The following is a 20,769-nucleotide window of genomic DNA, read 5'->3' on the forward strand; positions in this document are numbered from 1 at the left end:
CCCCTGCGGGGGGCGCGCCGGGGGCCCGCCCCCCCCGGCGCGCCCCCGCCGACGGTGGGGGGGGGGGGGGGGGGGGGGGGGGGGGGGGGTTAAATACCCCCCCCTCCCCCTCCCCGCCGCCCTTTTTCCCCTTTTTTTTAATTATTTGTATTATTTTTATTGTTCTCGTCCGTTAGCCCAACGGCCGTGGCGGTGACGGTTGAAGGTGGGGGGGGGGGGGTGGATTGAAACTTACACTTTTGTGCGTCCCACCGGCGTGACGCTGCGCGCTGACGTCACGGGGGTGTAGCGTGCCTTGCACGGGCACACGCGGAGCGCTCCGGGCCGCCCGCCCCTCCCTCCGCGGGCACGAGGGAGGGCAGCGAGCATGCGCGCCGCTTTTCGCGCCTTTCCCCGCCGCCCCGCCCCGCCCCCGCGCGGGAAGCGGCGGCGCGGGAGGGGAGCGCTGCTGGGGCGCTGCCGGTGGCACGTGGGCGGCGGCGCGCGCGGAGGGCGGGAAAAGCGGCGGCGGCCCCGGGGCTGCCCCAATGGCGGGGGGGTGGGGGGGGACACACGAGGCTTGTCCCTGAGCCAGAGCCGTGCCTGGGCAGCCGCCGTGCAAACGGCAGAACCGCCCAGCCCCGGTCACGGGGGGGGTGGGTTTCGTGGCTTGAGATTCACGTTTGGATGCCTTTCAGCCTTAATTTACTTTTTTTTTTGAGGGAAATGTGTCACATAATTAGGAGGAAATCCTACCCTCTCCTCAGGGCGTCTCATCGCACACCCAGTGTCTCCTCACTACACGTCTGCCCCGGGTACCACAGCCCAGCCAGCCCCTCAGTGCCCTGCTCCATCAACTGCCCCGGCCCCTGCTCGATCACCTGGTCCCCTACCACCAATGTCACCCACTGAACCATGTCCCCAAGCACCACGTCCAGCCTTTCCTTGAACACCCCCAGGGACGGTGACTCCACCACCTCCCTGGGCAACCCGTCCCAGTGCCTGACTGCTCTTTCTGAGAAGAAATGGCTCCTCATCTCCAACCTGAGCCTTCCTGGCACAACTTGAGGCCACTCCCTCTAGTCCTGTCACTGCTTACCTGTGAGCAGAGGCTGACCCCCAGCTCCCCACACCTTCCCACCCAAGAAACATTAAGCACCTTACGGTAGCTGCAGAAAAAAAATGCTTCTCAAAAGGCAGCATCTCCTCCTGTTGATGCTGTCCACCCTCCAAGCCATATATATATACACTACACCTGTGTACTTAAACAGTTCCTATATCTCAAGTCTGTCTGCAACCCCCCTTTTTTACATTTTTTTTTTTTTGAGAAAATTTGTTGCAGTATCCCCATTACCAGAGGCTCCTGTAGGTTCCAGGACGGTACCCTCAACAGAGAGTGGGGTATGTCTGTCCCAGGGCAAAGAAGGGACTACAAAAAAACAACTGTTTTTAGAAAGTTAGAGTTAAATGACTCTGCAAAGTTATAAAACCTTTCCTGCAATGTGTTAAGTTTTACCTCTGAGACTACGATCATTTTTGAAAACGCTCAGGTTGAAAAGCTGCGGCCTCTCTAGTGCAGAGGAAAATGGATAGAATCTTCTTATAAATAGACAGATGAGAAAATAATTCATTAACAACTGTGATTTGTAGTGACTAAGAAAACAATACTAGCTTTTTAGAACAAAGGAGCAATAACAAAGGACAGAATGCAAACCTCATACCACTGCTTTTGCAAACTTCACAGCTCTGCAAACACAAGAATCAAGTCTTTCTTGACCCCTGTTGGTAAAGAAACAGTGATTGAAGACCACCTTATTTAATTATTCAAATTCCTCTATTTACACTTGCCATGTAATCTCGCTGTGTTGCACCAGTGGAAAAAATCTTCAGCATTTCTCTGCTCTCTAAGCATTCCTCTCCTCTTGGTCTCTCTAAGGCTTTTTGGAGCTTTAGGAGTTCCTTTCTGTTTGTAGTGGTGAAAGACTGTTTGCAGCTTTTTGTTTTTTTCTTTCTTTTTTCTTTTTTTTTTTTTCCTGTGGCCTGTCTCCTCATTTTAAGTGTGCTTGAAGAGGAGAACAGATCACAACTTCAAACAGGATCAGTTTGGTGCAACTGTGCAGCAGACAGAGAGATGAGAAAAATGTGTTTCAGATCATCTGATCAGACACCTGTGACAGGCCAGAGTATGTGCACATGGATGCATTTTGACCTACATGCTCTGCAACTGGCAGTGACACCATTTTAAGACAGGGACCTTTCTTAGACACCTCACACCAGCTGATAAGCGTGTCAACGTTTGGCCAACAATATCTCCCAATTCTCAAATTTCTGCTCTATTTTAGGAAATAATTTCTAAAATTTCTGCTCTATTTTAGGAAATAAAAATATAGTTTGGCATCGTAACCTTGAAAGTTTTGCCATTCTCTGACCTAGGTTTTGCCCTAGGTCAGATCGCGCAATTGTCCAGTTTGTCCTTTATCTCCAGCAGCAAGGTTCAGTAGTCTCTCATGGTAGCTCACTGTCCTTACTGTCAAGAAGCTTCTCCCACCTGGCAGTGGTAATTACTCAGTGGAGATGGTGGAGGACCAAAGAGCATCTCCTAGGCTACTACCTGAAGCTGGCGGATGCTCTCTTCTGCCTTTCCTTTCCCTCAGGGCAGGGTCGACCACACTTTCCCAGCCCTGAGGACATCTTGCTGCTCTTCTTTCTCCTTTCAGGGGTATTGTTGCCTCCTTCATTGACAGATCAGCTTACCAGTGGATGCCTGGGACTGGCTGCTGTTTACACACAATTGCCATTTCCAGCCAAACTACTAACAGTGCTAGCATGGCTTGCCTCCTGTCACTCACCAGTCCCGTTTCTTCCACGCTCCGTGTTGCCCATGTGCTGGAGCACTGCCAGGAATGCTTACAGAGCAAAAGTAGATTCCTTCCCTAGACAAAACCCAGGAGAGCTTTTGTGGTTAGATTGTTTTGGGTTCACTCCAACAGGCAGCAAGGCCATACTAGGTTTCCCACACCCTCCGTCAAGCATCATCATACAACACTAATCTCCCAAGCGAGGCACCCTCGCATGCCTCTCTGCCCACAAAGCAAGGGATGTCCAACTGTAAAAATATAAGGTACTGTGAGATTTTCTTCTCATCTTTGAGGATTACGGGAAATATGAATTCTTAAAGCTTTCAAAAAAGCTCTAGGCACCTATGACAGCATTCTTTGCGCTACCCTAGGGCGATGTCAGTGTCGATTGCAAGAAGCTACCTCATAGCTCCCACAGAAAGACACCTTCCTACTGAGAAAAAAGCACAGCCAGCTTTCTATGGGATGAGCCCAACATAGGGTAGTTTAGGGTCAATATATACCAATCTAACACTGGAAACAGGGAAATGAATCACAAGGTACAATGACGGTCAACACCACCAGTTTGCGAACTGTTTTGCTTCCTTCTCCCTCATAGACAACAATGAACAAAACTAGCAATTAAGGGCTAACACGCAGGAACAGCAGTCCTCAGAGAAAGACCCACAAAACAAGCAAGCAGTTACACTCTCCTCCAAAACAAAAAACAACAAAACCACACACAAAAAAAAACAATAAGGTATGCCGAACGGGTTGTTACTTGAGCACAGAGCAGACCCTCTTTCCCATTCTCTTAAGCTCAGCTTCACCACATCAATGTCCTCTCATCATTAATGAAGTTTCTGCTTCACATCAGCTTTTCTGTGTTCAAATGATGCTGATCATTGGATAAAAGAATGAGATAGACCCCCTATCCAACAAGCTGAAATAAAAATTTTTAGACAAGACCACCTGTTCTTTAACAAATCTTCAACAAATCAGCAGATGTTCCTCTCAAGGGTTCTGGATCTTTGCTTTATTTTTATCTCCTTGGCACAGAAAGAGAGTATTCCAGACTGTAAGCTGTAAATTCCTGAAAGGCTGCTGCTGTATCTAATGCGTGCCAATTGCAAAGAGTTCTCCCCATTTTATATACAGGCATGACAATCGTTCAGGAATAAAGCCTTCGTTTCTATCCTAAGACTGTGTCATGGGACTACCCAATTTTGACATGGAATTATGCATGGAGCTGTAACTTGTATTTCAGGAAACATTTACAATATCTAAATATACCTGCAGCTTTCTACAGGACAGCCTCAACTATCTGGTTGTAAACCAACTTGTGTCTATTAAGATTAGTAATTTGGACTTGCATTTATTATCCAGTGAGGCAATTCAAGGCTGTGTCAACAGAGTGACACAGGATATTGACACTCAGATGAGGCTCCTATTTCTCTTTCCCCAGTCCTAAGGCTAGCCAAGTCAGGTCTGAATCAAAAATTATTCAGTAAAGAGATGGCAGAGATGAGGCTGCCCATAGGGTACCTAGATACTTGCTCTCCATTTTCGACATGGTGCCAAAAGGACTTTTCACTTAAACCCTTTAAAAGGTAAATCAGGAAAAAAATGTATTTTATATACTTCTTAAGAGACATAAACCGTCTTTGTTTCCTTCTGTCCTCACAGTAAGTTTCCAGAGAAGTACAACTAGCCACAACAGTTTATTTAGACATAAGGTTACTCATCACAGCTGTAATACTTTGTATAGTAGTTCTGAGGGCTTACTGACAAAGAGACATAACGGAAACCAGACAGAGGCCTCTGTCGTGGTCAATTCTATTTTTTTTCCCATAGGTAGTATACTATGTGTGAGTTAAGCATCTTTCAAAACTAACACGGGGCATTTAGCAGAGAACCTTGTATTTCGGGGAGAAATTGTAGACTAGATTAGTGGACAAAGTAAGATTTCTCTCCCTAGTAGTTAAGAAAACAAAGTTAAAATTATTTTAGTGGGGTACCTGAAACAAAAGGTTGAGATGGTAGACTTAAACTCTGTCATAAAGCTTTTGAATTACTTTTATATTTTGAATACCAGTTATTGAAATAAACCAAGAAAGCAGTTTCAAATTTATTTTCTGATACTCATTTTATAATCAAACTTTTATAGATCTATAGGGTAGCTTTTGCCCCTGTGTTTGTCACTGCTCCTCAATAACTTTGGAAACCATTACAGGAGACGTGGAATTGCCATGCATGCCCTGTACGTTTTTATGAAGAATCTGTGCCTGGAGATAAAACCCTCAGCAAGAACTCAGACGTGATGAACCCTACCTGGCAGAGTCCAGCTGGCCTAACAGTAAGTACATGCTCACAACTAATCCAAGCTGTATTTTGACAAACCCAGTAGATGTCAGAGAAAACAGAGGAGGAAGCTGAGGCTACTATGATCACAGAATGGCTGAGGTTGGAAGGACCTCTGAAGATCACCCAGTCCAACCTCTCTGCTGAGCAGGATCACCCAGAGCACATAGCGCAGGATGGCATCCAGGCGGGGTTTGAATATCTCCAGAGAAGGAGACTCCACAGCCTCTCTGGGCAGCCGGTGCCAGTGCTCTGTCACCCTCACAGTACAGAAGTGCCCCTTCATATTGAGCTGGAACCTCCTGTGCTTCAGTTTGTGCCCGTTGCCTCTCGTCCTGTCACTGGGCACAACTGAAAAGAGACCGGCTCCATCCTCTTGACACCCTCCCCTCAGATATTTATAAACATTAATGAGGTCTCTCCTCAGCCTTCCACAATAACTCCCGGGTCCCTCTCTGCAGAGCTGCACTCCAGCAGCTCGCCCCCCAGCCTGTACTGGTGCTTGGGGTTATTCCTCGCCCTCATTGAACTTGATGAGGTTCCTCTTGACCCATCCCTCCAGTCTGTCGAGGTCCCTCTGAACGGCAGCACAGCCCTCTGGGGTATCGGCCACTCCTCCCAGCTTTGTGTCATCAGCAAACTTGCTGAGGGTGCACTCCATTCCTTCATCCAGGTCGTTGATGAGTAATTGGAACGAGACAGGACCCAGTACTGACCCCTGGGGGACACTGCTAGCTACAGGCCTCCAACTAGATTGTGCACCACTGAGCACAACTCTCTGAGCTCTGCCATCCAGCCAGTTCTCAGTCCTCCTCACTGTCCCCTCATCTAGCCCACGCTTCCTGAGCTCGTTTATGAGGATGTTATGGAGACAGTGTCAAAAGCCTTGCTGATATATGACAGAGGAAAGAAGTTATAAAGCACGCAAATCCATCCAAAGCTTTGTTAGTTTCGCTACTTGGAGGACAACTTTCATTTTAATTGGCAATTTAAGCCCACGTAACATGCATTTTTCTCGCTATTTGGCCGGTATCAAAATTATTTCATGTGACAGTGTAATACTGGCCTAAAGTGTTAATATATCTTTTTTAATAGCACTGTTTTAAACAGATAAAACTCAACATGAATTTGAAATTGTCAGAGTAGACTACAGTCTATGAATAAGCTTTCTCTATGATGCTTAAGAAATAGTCTTACAAAGCTTATCCTGTTACGTATAATGTTGTAAAGAACAAAGCACTTACATTTAAGATCACATTCAAAACATTTTTTTTTTTAAATATCATGATATTTTAAGGAGACTAACAATTTATACAACGTAAATGCAAAGTATGAAGTTGTGGAGTTCCAAATACACATTCAATCTGCCATTTCTAGTTTTGTGCAAATTAATTTGCTTGAAATAACTTCAAATGTAGAATATTATCAGTAACACCCTCCAGAGATTAAAAAAAATGATTTTTTTTAATATCTGCTTGAAATTAGACTTTCCAGATCTACTAATTTTATTTTTTATTTAAAACAAAAACCTGTAAACAATTACTATAACAGCAGTTAGCAACAAGAATGAGTGACAGTTGTCAGTCTTCAAATATAACCTATGCCCTTTCTTACTATCACCTATTAGTCAAGTATTTAAATAAATACAAGAACTAACACAAATAAAAGCTACCACTATAAGAAAATACATTATATGCTGTAATTTGGAACAAAATCTCATACAATATCGGCTGCATTATTTGGGATATGTATTTGTTTAAAACAGCTTGATACTAACAGTTAAACTTCTTTGTGTAAAGGACTAGACTTTTACTCATCATCAGAAATGTGTTTTGTGATTAATTTTATACCAGTATACTAAACTCTTAAGTGTGAAAATGACTCAAGTCATATAGTAGAAGAAGATACCATAGGCACCATAATATACTTTTTTTAAAAAAACAAAACCTGGTGATGAACCAACAGTAAGAAAAGGAGGATGAAAATTAAAAGGCACATTCAGGCAAGAAATAATCAGCACAGTTTGCATGATGCTATAGTTAAAAAAATAATTTATACTCTGCATAATTGAACAGATCAGGAACAAATACTCTGATAGATTCTAATCCATCAGAGAAAGCCAGTTTTGTAAGAGATGTGCAATTCAAATCAGATCACTCTGTTTTAAAAGTTGAATTTTGTTGTGTTTTAAGGTCAGTGTAAGGCTTACAACCAAGTGCGTGTTAAGAGGACTACTCAAAACCTCTTGTTTTCTTGAGTGCATAGAGATACAACAAACAATGAATATATTCTTTGCAAGATGTATTCTTGTACATGTGCAAGTCTTATCAAGTACTTGAGCGTCTTTCGGGTCTTGGAACACACTTCATAATAGCAGCTCTCCACAGGGCAGGGGCAAGTAAAAGGCTTAGAGTAGTCACACTCAGAATAAGAAGATAGACCTGAAAATTGGAAATAAAAGCCATTAGTTCTCTCCACAGTTATAAGGTAAACTAAGAAATGCTTTAAATCTGATGAGATCAGACTTTTCTCAATAATATTTTCAGGCTGAGACTTCACCTGTCTCTCTTACCAAGTATACTTGGTTACAAAGCCGAACAGGTGCATGCACAAATCATGTAATTATCTGTTTACCCACTTTGAACATTTACTTGAAAAAAAACAACACCTTAATGAGTTTACAGAATAACAATTACTTACATCTATAGCTGAGAGGTCAATTTCAAAAGCTTAAGGTGTGCTAAAAAGTCAAAGGCCAAATACCACTTTATTAAAAAACAAAAACTATTCCGGTTTAGCAATATAATGGCAAAGTGTATTACTAATATATACACTATAGTTTTTAAAGTACCAAGAATCCCTCTAAGTCATGCTGCACATCTTCTGAAATGAGATCTTTGTTACATGTTATGGAAGAATCTTTTAAAACGGCAACGAGAAGTAGCTTTGAGGTCTCAAACAGAAGAGTGACATTTGGAATTCAGAGCTATGTAAACCTGTACAGTAGGAAATGACACAAACACTGACCCGGGAAAACTGAAAGCCTACGGGCCTGCAAGTACTCGGGGTGGGCCCCTAAACTGATTCTGTGATCACATATGGATATCTTGAAACTCTACAAAAACATACAGTATTTATAACTCCTAATTCTATGCAGGAGTAACCAGGAAAATGAATCACCTCTACACATGCAAGTGAACAGCATTGTGTAGATTTTCCACACTTGCTTTATTTGGAATTGGTTCCAGCATTATACAGCCCAATGCTCCCACAATGGACAGCTCAGAGAGCCAGCAGAGTATTTTTGTGAGCAGAGATACAGAGGAGAAAGCACTTAGCTTTAGAAAGTGAGGTCAGTTGTTACATCTCTGTAGCCATAATTAACTGAAGTGCACAAAACTGATTTCATCTTGAGAAAATAATGTTCTTGTAGCTTGAATATAAAACTAAGTTTAAGATTTCCTTCCTAGGGTATTTTTCACGACTACTGAAAAAGCTCGTTTCTTCTGCAGTGGATTTAAAATTAACAATCTTAGCAGGTAAAGACCACAAGTTTGTTTGCTCACTTGTTTGATTGTATATTAAGGCAACTTGCACTTCACCACACCTGCCCTCTACTTCTGATTTGCTAATATTTCCTTAGTCAATTCCTATATTCTCATTACCTCTTTCTATAGCTGTATCAAGATTTTAAAAGCAAAGGCTTCTCACCCTTAGACACTTGGGTGCTATCTACAATTCACTGCTCAGTTAATAAAGTTGTTAAGGGGGAACAGTTAAGGCAAAACATTTATAACTACGCAATTTTAAAATTAAAATGTGCAATCTACAACATTAAAGTCCAACAAATAAAAAAAAAGTTCAATAAAGAAAAAATTGAACTAAGAACCCTGTCAAGGACATACAAGTTTCTCTTTGTACGGGCTGATTATTTGTTACCAGTTTAGAGATTACACAAAATAGGCCTGCATTTCACACACACTGCAATATAAAATCCCAGTAAGTTTTTCAGGTGCAAAACCCAAAGTTAATAACTATAAAACAGCTTACCTCCCGAGATATGATCCCTGCTCTGCGTGCTCTACTTCCAAGAACAAAAGAGAATTCACTGACTTGTGCCAGTCCTGCTGAGACAATCCATTTGATATACTGGCTGGTCTTTGGAAGAATCAGAGAAAGGACAAGCACTGCCAAGACAAACTTTAAAAAGTAGGGTTTTGGGGGGGTTGTTGTTACATTGTTGGCTTTTATGTTTGTTTTTAAATAAAAGAAAATATTACTATCACTGTAAGATACATAGCATCAAATACAACAATGCTGGACATAAAAATAAACTAGTGGACTTGTAAATGTTTTCTATGTTAATATCAAAAGAGGCAAGAAGTACACAGCACAGTACAAAGAAGCACGTTTACTAAAATAAAGCATTTGATAACTCTTACAAATCCTAAGTTAGGCAAATAGACATTTCTCCATGTGTAACAGACTTTTCACATTAAATAAAAACCCTACATATTTTATTTTTATCCCTGTATATTTATTTTTATATTTTAAACATAAGAAATATGTATTTGTGTGTATATAGCCAATGAATGATGTATCAAACTGTATTCTATCAGTTAGATTCCCCCAATTACAGTAAAGATGTATTACTTCTCAGATGTTTATCAGATTTATCAGATTTTTATCAGATGTTCAGTTTTTGTACAATTTTCATTACGGCATGCAGCACTAAGACTATTCACACTGTAAAAAGATTAAAAAATAAAAATAAAAAATACCTTCATGATGACCACAGACAACGTAAGGAAGAGTAAGACTGTGAGTTCATATATGACAAATGTGGGGAAAACATGAAGTCCTAGGAGGAAAAACATTGGTATTATCTTAGTGCATCTTTTAAAATGAGCAATTTTAGCCAAGCATTCATACTCACATGTAAGCCAAGGCTGAATATAAAAATCTTGTATTTATTGGAACAGTCAACGAAAACATGTAATGTTTCCAAATGCTGAAATAATATATTTGTATTTTAAATGATTCAGATTTTACTGCACCTACAAAGAAGTATGGAGTTACATTTCATTTACAAGAACTAGGATTTTTAGTGTTTTTGTTTGTTTGTTTGTTTGTTTGTTTGTTTTTCCTTAAAGGTATGTGCTATACTGTGGTATGTTCCATTTCTAACTTATTTAGAGCCTATACAGTTCATTGCTGAAAGAAATTCACCAGACAGTAACGTTTCACAAGAAGTATTTACAATGATTCAGTTTTGACATTTTTTTAAGATATTTTTTTTTCCATCACTTTGATATATTTTTATTTTACTGAGTGCAACTAAGATCTATTTAATAGCAATATTCAATTTGTTATACTAGAAATCCCTGGAAAGAAATATTTCAAAGTTTCCTGGAAAGAAATATTTCAAAGTTTGATGCCAATATTTTATTATGATAATTTTCAGAGTTCATAGTAGATTTAAGTGCAAGACTATTTTTAAAACCAACCAAAAAAAAATCCTAATACACCTACCAAGGCTGCCTACTTAATCACTTAAGTATTTCCTGCCAAACCTAGTCATTTTTGGAGGGGTTTATCTCCAGCAATATTCCAACTTGAGTTAAATTGTATATGACAGATGCACTAGCACTTTTGTTTATATTTTGTCTCTTCCACACCAATCAATGGTCCAGAACCTGAACTGAAACACGCTTCTTTCATTAAAGCTATAAAAATACTGGGGGAAAATAATTCCATTGTTCTGCACAGTGACTGCAAGATACACTTTGCTAGCCATTTAACATTCTTGTATGAAACGGCAATGGACAATGACTGAGGATGGAACACGTTACACATAAATTACAAGTGCATCAGAAAACATAATTGTTTTGATCCCGTGACCCTCATATGCAATCTCTGAAAGTCACCTGAACAAGAAAACTCACTTGGACTGGAATCAGGAAAAGCCATAAAACCCCTGAGTATGGTCTACCTCAGCTAAAGAATGACATAAAGCCACATTTCTATGATGTAGGGTTGTTTTCTGTTTGGGTTTTGTTGTTGTTTGTTTTTTGTTTGTTTGTTTGTTTGTTTTTGAAAAAGGAATATAGCAAGGTGGCCTTGCTCGAGAACCCTATGTCTCATATTGAGACACTTGAATTTTATTCCCAGTGACCACACACATATTTTCATTAATCTTATCTGTATAATCAGTAAAAGGTCAAATCTTGCTGTAGTATCAGCAAAATTATTTGGTTATTACATGGAGCAAGATAATGAACTGTCAAGAACGCAGAAGCTTAAAACTAAATCCGGCTACTATTAAACAGACAAGAAAAACAAATATTTGCTGGAGAAGTCCTGCAGTCAATGAGGAGGAACCTTACTCACAGCTAAGTCCATTTTTTCCCCTAGGATACGAGGGACTTAGGCAGGCAAGCATTTTTGGAAGTCCATTTCTTTTTCAGAAAACCTCTTAAAAGAGAAACCAAAATAGTGGAGATGTTCCTAATAAATCCATAACAGTTGGCAGTTCTCCAACCTAACTCTTTTTGTTGAAGGGCAAGAGTTTAGCTTTCTGAAGCATGAGGGCAGCAAATCAATGCTATAACTTCTTATTTTAATGCAAGACCAGTTTCCATAATTTTTCCCTGCCCTGTGGCACTGCAGAGCCAAACGAACTGTAGAGAACCAAGAGTTGTTGTCTTCTTAAATGCAGAGGAGAATTTACTTAGAGCAACCTCAAGATGTTTTATCCACGTGCACGTTCCATTGTGGATGAAAATGTACTTCAAATACCATAAGCTCAGAGATCTGTATACAATTACTACCCAGTCAGCATGCACATACCCTGTTTTACTTCTTAACTTCCTTCCAACTGTGGAAACACAAATGCAAAAGATTATCAAAATAAGGAGAGAGATGGCAGAACAAGAGATGAATACCACACCAAAAAAAAAAAAATAATAAAAAAATGTAAACGTGTGTGCACATGGACGGGCAAGTAGCTTCTCTCTTTTTAGTGTTTATGTTGTGCACGTTGCTTGCTCACCTCTAGGCTGGTCTCAGAGATATACATGAAAAGCAGCTGGAGAAACACTGCCTGTAACAACATCGTCGTGTCTGACAAGAGGTCCAACCAGCATATCTGGAACTGTAGACTTCAAAGGGAGGCTGTAAGTATAGCCTAGAGCTCTCCTCACTACTGGTAGATCAACCTTTTCAGTTCTGGAGCAGACAGGCAGTCTGAAGTTCATTTGGACTGCTTCCTGACGTGGAGATTATTACCATATTCAAAAGAGCTGAGGCACAAACTACCACAGACTTCTACACTAACCCTTTGGAGGTGTCTATTAGGTGGTAGGTGTAAGGTAAAGGAAGCCTAAACCCGTTGCGTACACAGCTCTGAGAAAACAAACACACAGCCCTGCAGGCACACACATTTTGGGCAAAATAGAGCCCACCACGGTGGGTTTCATGGTTGTCACAAACCTTTACCCTAGCCCTCAACAAAAGCTTAGGATACAGCCACAAGTCACATCAGACTGCGACACAGGCAGACGAAGCCCTCCTGACAGCACAAACTCCATCAGACATTCACCACACAGACAGCAGGAGCATGACTATGAGCACTTATTTCAGTGGATTTAATCAGACTGTGTGACTAGGCTCAGGAATCAACACAGAGGTGTTCTAAGGCAGAAGAAACACTTCAGTCCAATAACTCAACAACTTCAAGCACCATCATCTGGTAGTGTGCGGCATGTCGGCTGTTCACTAGTAGCTAGGGTACCAGCTGGGTAGGTTTCTATGGATGATTACAAGAAAAATTTTACATATTTTTTATACGTACTTCTTTCTTAAAAGAAAAATTGTTTTTATTTTAAACAGATTACACAGATTCTACCTGCCTGCTACATGGCTGCTAAACAGCATGCGAAGATCCAACTACAGTCATCACCGTGTCCTGGAAAATCCAGCATCAAGAAGAGGAATCTAAGAGATCCTCGACAGCAGACAAGATGAAAGAAAAGAAAACTCTGTTGGTCAAATCTCAGCCAGTAGGATTAATTCTGACACATCCTCAAGATGGGACAATCAATTAGAAGAATAACTTCAGTGATGCATTGGGATGCTGTATCTTAATGGACCTAAGAGCCCTGCATTGGGATGCTGTATCTCAACAAACCGAAGAGCCTTGGCTAGATCAAAAAGATAACAATAGCAGAGTGGAAAAAATAACATTCACCTCCATTTTTCTCAAAAAATAAGAAAGGCACCCCTAGTCTAACATCAGTTCTGAGAGCTTGAAACATTCAGTTTCATTCTGTCGCATGCGTGACAACAAAGCAGTAGAGTTGGATGGATGAGAAGGTGATTAATGTCACCTAATGAATTCCAGTCTTGGGATCTTCCTTTGAATTCTCTCAAATTCAACAGAAATGTTAGAGCCTCAGAGAAACACCATATGTTTGTTCTGGACAGTGGTACCGCTAACACTGTCAGCATCACCTCTCTTCAGAGGAAGAAGATGAAGTTTTTCAGCATCTGGCATTTAAGGCCCCAGTGCCGGCCACAAGATTTAGCCAGAAGAGAAACAGGGAGCCTTGCAAGTAAGTACATCTGTACAGCACACTGAGGACACACGACCTAGTCACTCACTAGAAGCAAGATGCCTCCTCACCAGTGGCAGATAGGGTTGCTGATGCCCAAATACCACGCATCTTGTAGTCTGAGAAAACCCAGGATGCTGGAGCCTTAAACAATATACATGCTACGCAAAGATTCTTTCCATCTTCCAGTAAAGCAATCAAAAGAAAAATCAAATGAGGCAGAGTTGGAAAGGGAAGGATTTGAGTAGCAGGTACTCAAAGTTCTCCAAATGTGGCTCTAAGAAGAGACTGGTCCTCAAAAAATATTGGTGAGGACAGAGTAACAGGAACTTCCTAACCTCAACAGGTAACACGAAGAGAGTCAGAAAACTTGAAGCAACACACGGAGGTGTAAACAAATGGACAGATGGAGAGTTACTCAAAGGACAGGTGTTACTGTCTAACTGCACAGGTGTATTATTCCCACAAATGCATCCATGTGTAAAGTTAAGAGCAGCAGTATTACACAGGTTGAGCTAAGGGCTGGACCACTGTCAGTATGTGAGCAAGTACTGTTCAGCTCAGCTTTCAAGAACCAGAACGATTTTTGTAGTGAGAACACAAGTAGACATTTAGGACGAACAAAAGAGGGACTAACTTCTCCAAATGATGTATTTATATTCACTCTTCAATTAAGTCACCCCCCTAGTTCTCACCAAGTCCTTTATTCTAAAAGGAAATGAACTTATATTGCTATGATGGTGTATCACCCCACCTCAGGATCTCAGATGTCTCTACTGTTGCTATGTGCAGCAAGCACCCTATTATGAACAAGCCTTACAATTACATTAAGAACAGTCAGATAAGTAATTTTTGAGATTTGTGACAGTACTACAAAAATAATTTTCTTAGAGTGTAAGTTACGCTACATGGAGTGCTGCCTATTATGTCAACTGAGGTCTTGCTATTTTCTTATCCTTGTACATCCGTCTCATCACTACTCATAATTTATGAAGTCGCAGGAGTGTAGGACAGTTCTGTGTTCAGTTCCTTGCAAAATCCACTTCTGGCTTATGATTACTTGTCATGCCTTATAAACCTGTTAACACCATCGGTTCCATCACTTTCTTTACCAAAATACATTATTTATCTGTGAGCATTCAGCAATTACTCATGCAACCTTGTCTGCTATACAGGGCCGTAAGTTTTACCATAGTTCACCACTTTATTAAAAAAAAAAAAAAAAAAAAAAAAAGGTTTCTTCAAATAAATATTCCTATTACTAAGTAATCTGGCTGATCAGCACCAGTTATTATCATGGGCTAGGTAAAACAAAATCAAGGCTGGAGAGCATAACTTTTTTATTTTGAAAACTGCCAAGAAACACTTTTGGTTTCTGTTACGATAGAATGGGCATAAAACAGTATATAAGGAAAGGCATACAAATTCTGAGGATGGTAGGGTTTCCTTATTATCTCAGTAAATACATGGAGATAAAAACAATACAAGAGGAAAAAAAAAGAAGTAAAAACATGGGCGGTCTTGGAAATGAAATCCAAGAATCTCTGAGTTAGCGTCGGTTGATTTAGGTTGGATTTGTGTGCCCCATTCAATCCTCCTACTTTTAGACATTGCAATGCTCCCAAAATAGGATATGAGTCTCCTGTATAGCCAACAGGGAGAGGCAAGTGCTTTCACTAGGCCTGTCTAGTGAAATGAGGACTCAGTGTACCTAGGCACTGCAGAAATGTGTTTCAGTTTCCTTCAGAGAAAGCATATGGGCAGCTAAGAAATCTAACACTTCAAAATGAAGACAGCAACCGATTTATATAAATATTCTTGGAATTAGCATGCGCTGGATAACAACCTTAATGAATTTCTCCCCTGGTCTTAGGCATCAATATTGCATTTTAGTCGGCGGGTAGTCTGAGATATTTCTTGATCAATTCTTCCTGCATTGAGCACACACAGATTACGTCTTCCTAACTAAAGAACCAAGATGCTATAAAAAGGATCTGCTTCCATTACCATATTCTGCTTACAGAGGAAACCGAGCCACAAGGACCTGAAATTTACTCTATTCACTGACTCAAAACGGTAATAAAATTTTGGTAAAAATTACAAGTATATCCACTGCAAAGACAGAAGAACATTTTCTAACATAAGCCCCTTCTTCCCTTAAAATTTTTAGTTATGTGCTTTAAATAGCCCAGACAAATTCAGAATTGAGGACAAAAACCTGACATTAAAACAAAAATTGAGAGTACAATGTAGAAATTCCTTATGAAAATTCATGTTGCTTTTAAAACATTAGCAAAGTCAAACCAGTGTTGTCATCAGTTAACATTTTAGTATACTGAAAACATCAAATCTATCTCCCCTCAATTTGTAGACACCAGTTTATTTATTTTGACTCCCCCACATCTCTAGGTTAGCACTGTTTTTAGTAAGCTTTGTCGGAAATTACCTATGGATGCAAAGAAAATGATGGCGAGAAAGTCTCGTATTGGTTCAATACAGGACATTATCTCCTCAGTGACCATATGACCCTGAGAAGAGATCAGAGCTCCAGCTAAGAAGCATCCCAGCTCCATCGAGACATCCAGCAGCTCTGTGATCTGTCGAGGAATAACAGGAAAATCTATTACCGTTCTCTTGCCCAGAGTGACCTTCTTTACCATTTCACACAGAAATCACAAAGCTATACATTGCCCTGAGTGTAATAAATTAATATAACCTTACACAATCAACATCAAATATAATTTAGCTTATTTCAGTTTTCTGCAGTGTTATATTTGTACAAGAGACTCACAGAACCATGTTTCCCCTCTGTGATGTTACTTCCTTCCCCACAAAAACAAATGTCTTAATCTACATTGCAATGCTTTGTGTCACTCTTATGGATAGGATCTGATTTCACCAAAATGAGAGAGACTAACAGCTTGAGAGACAGGCTTGCATAACACACCGAGGCTGTGAAAATAAGCCATAGGAGCTTCATGTTTCCCAACCGTCAAACAAGGCAAAAAAAAAAAAAAAATCAAAGCTTATAATTTGGGAGAATAGCTTCAATTTAGCAAAAACAGTCCCAGGCATAATTTACATTTTATTACTGTAAATTAGACCTAAATGCGCTTGTGTGTTTTACTGAGTAGGGATGGATTTAAGCATGTGAAGTAAACTGCTGGAATGAAGCATCGACTTGAAAGAATTCAGACTGCTCTTCATTCTTTATTTTATTATTTGAACATGGTGCTGGAAGGGAGAGATGAAACATGCAAAGAGACTGAACTACAAACTAAGAAATTGCTTAAGGCAATGCTTGTAACATGAGATAAGCATGCAGCGCTTTTCATAGGTATAAATAAAATGCCTTTAAAACCATACTGCTGCAGACGGTCACCTCACTTAGAAAGGACAATGCTATTAATATTAATAGGACATTTTAACTGAAGACTTATTTCCATGCTAATTTAGTTTAAGTACCAATACACCACGGTGCGTTTATGGACAACATTGATCATGTCTTTAATGGTGTTACACTAAGTACGAAGCTAAAACTCAAGTGACTTGAAATTAATGGAGGAGAAGGAAAGACATGATGAACAAGTCTCCAAGCAATGTAGAGAATGCTGCCTAAAACTAAACCCCAGTCTTTTGCATATTTAAGTATTAATGTCTAAATGATCATCACGTAATTCCATTTGTGATGATAGCCCTTCATTTATTGCAAGATATTTAAGAAAACAAGTTGGGTCTGTCAATTTATGCAAATAGTTGCTAATCTGGCAAACCCAACAAAATAATCCACGCCAGCTACTGTGAAAAATCTGCCACTCTGGACACACTTGTATCTTAAAACAAAAGGAATTTCAGTTCAGTCTCAAAGATGTGCAGTGCTTTTCCTGACAATCTGAAATTGCAAGAGGGAAGAAGGAAATGTGTATGAAGGATTTAAAATCACGAGGGTAAAAAAAAAAAAAAAAAAAAAAAAGGAAGAGAAACATAGGAAACATCTTGGGAAGTCACAAGCTCTTGAGTATGACCATGATCCACTACAGCCTCTTCAAATGAAGTTGGGATTATTTCTGCTATTCAGATATAAACCACCCACAGTTAAGTGTTATCAGCAGTAACAGAGCTTCAGGTCAAAACTTTTATACCTAATATTTTAAGCATTCGCATGCACATGGTTAAGTTACCATTTAAGAAAGGATTTACCATCTCTTGTATTGGAATTGTATGATATTGTGCTGTTATCAGAATCACTAGTCAAGTAAGAAACATTATAAGGGTGAAATAAAAATACCAGATGCTTGTTCCGAAGGCATAAACATAACTAGAGTCAAATCTGTGTCTGTTTAGGTTTGCTCCCACAGCATAAAAACCAAGATCTATGTCTTTACTCTAGAGCAACCTAAGTATGAGTTCAACAACCTTGTAGATACAAATACAAATTTTGCTATTTGTCTGTTCTCCACGTACTACACAACCTCAGGTGTACTACATATATATATATGAAATTATTACACAGAAAAAAAAGAGAAGTGGATGAGAGGGCAAGGAAAAAAAAACAAATTAGGGTATTTTCTTAATGTCACTCAACTTCCTCCAGCCTGTTCTTCAGATTGATACCAAGACTGCTTTTACTATTCCCATCCTGGTTTCTGGTTGTCCAGTAATATTACCAATAAGCAGACACATTTCCTCAACTTAATATGTGGCTTCAGGGTTAAATAACATGTGCAGGTAGATGCAATGACGAGTGTTTGTTTTACTGGCAGGAAGGGCTTCCCAACAAAATGTATTATATAGACAAAACTCAGAATGTATTTTGCATCTAGTATTCCCTCTCTGCTTGCACCATTTTTAGTATTTTCCGTTATTGAGCAGGGTTCTAACAACTACTGTTCCCTGTGCTGTGTTTTGTCCTTTTCTTGACTCCTCCACTATAGCAAGCTTTGCCAGTCAAAACTAAATGAAAACTTTTTTTAAATTTGTACTTTTTTTTTCCCTCTACACTTTAGTTTCCATTTGCTTTCAAAGGTTGCATTTTACTCTTAGTTCAGAAAGGACTGTTTTGCACTCAGTAGAATATAGGATTTTTCTGTTCAAGTGTTCTACTATAGCAATAAATAGATAAACATTACAGCTATACCATGTTCCAGTTGAATTTCAGCCATTTGTTCAGCAGTTGTTTTGCCTATATTCACTAAAAACGTGTATCTTATTGCTATTTTTTAATCATCAAAGAAGCTTAATGAATAGGGTGAGCCAGTAAAACTAGAGAAATCCCTGACTGCAATAAAGGTATTAATATTTGGGGCATTAATAACTTAAACCTGCCCAAGAGTAAAGACATGGATCTTAAGCTTGCATTTAAAGAAATAATTTTCAGAGAGCCTTTTAAAATTCCATCTCAACTGTATTTTAAGAAATAATTAATTTGAATATGAGATTACAGATCTTCCTTAATCTTCTCCCTTTAATCGACAGAAGAGAGTTCAAAAGCAGGTTATGAGCCACTGAAAAGTACTCCAGCAAACCAGGAATGACTTTCCTAGTTAACTGCAGGGAAATGTACATTTTCTTATAGGAAACGTTGCAATGACATATTTTCTTTCCATCTTTTTGATATGTAAAGATAATTGGCAATTTCCCCCCTCTTGCTCCTATCATCAGAGATCAGTGCAGTCAAACTGGAAGCCACATCTCGCCCATGAGTATGCGCAGTCCTATAAACATGTAACTGCTGTCCTCCTTATCACGTCTTGTTTTCAATTGCTTAATAAATTTCCACAGCTTAGTGTTAAAATGTGACAAAGCTGACCACTGTTGTCCTGCAGATATCTAATATATAATATTCATTATCAGTAGAGTGTTTAAGACAAATGTTCTTATAATATTTCTATATATACAGAATATGAAAAGGCAACATCATCATACACTCATCAACGCTCTGGCTGACATATGACACGTTCTTCAGCCACTAAAGTAAGTGTCTTCACTTAAAAAGCACCAGTTTGGCTATCTGCCCTTAACAGCCGTATTTAAAACCAGAAGCTGGATTCACTTTTTTTTTTTTTTTTTTTTGTAATTGAGAAAAACAGTTTCCTAGTCTTAAAAAAAGAAAAAAAAATCCACAAAGAACAGCATCTGCATAAATAAAAGCATGAAAAAGCAGTTCAATAATTACTGAATGTTTGTTACTGATGATAAGGTAACAAGATTTAAAGATGTACACCTGCATGTCAAAATTCAGCTAGACTAGTATAAGATTGGCATTTGACAACTTCCTGACCTCCCAGTCTGCCCAACTCGTTGAGGGAAAAGGGGAATTTCAGTTACTTCTCAGAACATAGGGAAGCAGAAAGAAGCATCTCCAAAACTTGGTAAAATAGCTTATGTTTTAGATTTGTTCTCTCTCTTTTACTCTAAGTTAGTTTATAAAGCAGAGACATATTTAAGATCCAGTCTCAGATTCAATGAACTGCAATGTTATCCAAGTGAGCCAAGCAGATCAGAAATGCTCAAGACAAAGTTCAAAAGTCATTTCCATACACAAAGTTCCTCAACTGACAGGATAACCCTTACACTGAAATCACTTACACTGCAGTGCAAGAACCTCTTTTGCCCTATATTCCCTCTTGCTTTCCCACACTGAGGCACAGAATTTGCCCTTGTTAGTAAAGAAACTGCAGTTCCTGTCATAGTCATAGGAGGTTTTCAAGCACAGGAAATAAATAAAATAATAAATTAAGCTTATATATGTGTGTTCAATACATGTGCTAGTGTTACACTTGAACAAGATAACCTTAGGTGGAGCCCAGAAATCTAGGCAGTACAAAAGCACATAACAAGTAACTATGCATGAGGTTGAAAAGCAGTATCATTCCTACCTGCTTTGTCATGCATTGGAAAGGATGTGGCCTGCAAAATAATTCACGCACTACACAGAGAATTAAAATATTTTCTTTAAAAACATCCCTCAATTTTTCTAA

At 39.5% G+C, this 20,769-nt stretch overlaps 2 protein-coding genes across 2 annotated transcripts in view; both read right to left on the bottom strand.

Moving 5' to 3' along the window:
* The window catches only part of TFDP1 (transcription factor Dp-1), a 40,462-nt gene extending 40,099 nt beyond the window's left edge, over nucleotides 1-363 (bottom strand). Inside the window, exon 1 of the mRNA XM_035317490.1 lies at nucleotides 236-363. The gene's annotated coding sequence lies outside the window, so the exon portion shown is untranslated. The remainder of the gene's footprint in view (nucleotides 1-235) is intronic.
* A 5,886-nt stretch (nucleotides 364-6,249) lies between these two features.
* Nucleotides 6,250-20,769, bottom strand: part of TMCO3 (transmembrane and coiled-coil domains 3) — a 31,379-nt gene continuing 16,859 nt past the window's right edge. The window contains exons 10-13 of the mRNA XM_035317523.1: nucleotides 16,236-16,386; nucleotides 9,959-10,038; nucleotides 9,228-9,377; nucleotides 6,250-7,618 (exon numbers count right to left, since the gene is read on the bottom strand). Coding sequence (XP_035173414.1) covers nucleotides 7,505-7,618; nucleotides 9,228-9,377; nucleotides 9,959-10,038; nucleotides 16,236-16,386 — 495 coding nt within the window. The 3' untranslated portion in view covers nucleotides 6,250-7,504. The remainder of the gene's footprint in view (nucleotides 7,619-9,227; nucleotides 9,378-9,958; nucleotides 10,039-16,235; nucleotides 16,387-20,769) is intronic.

The sequence above is a fragment of the Oxyura jamaicensis genome, chromosome 1 (assembly GCF_011077185.1).
Source record: "Oxyura jamaicensis isolate SHBP4307 breed ruddy duck chromosome 1, BPBGC_Ojam_1.0, whole genome shotgun sequence".
Classification (NCBI taxonomy): domain Eukaryota; kingdom Metazoa; phylum Chordata; class Aves; order Anseriformes; family Anatidae; genus Oxyura; species Oxyura jamaicensis.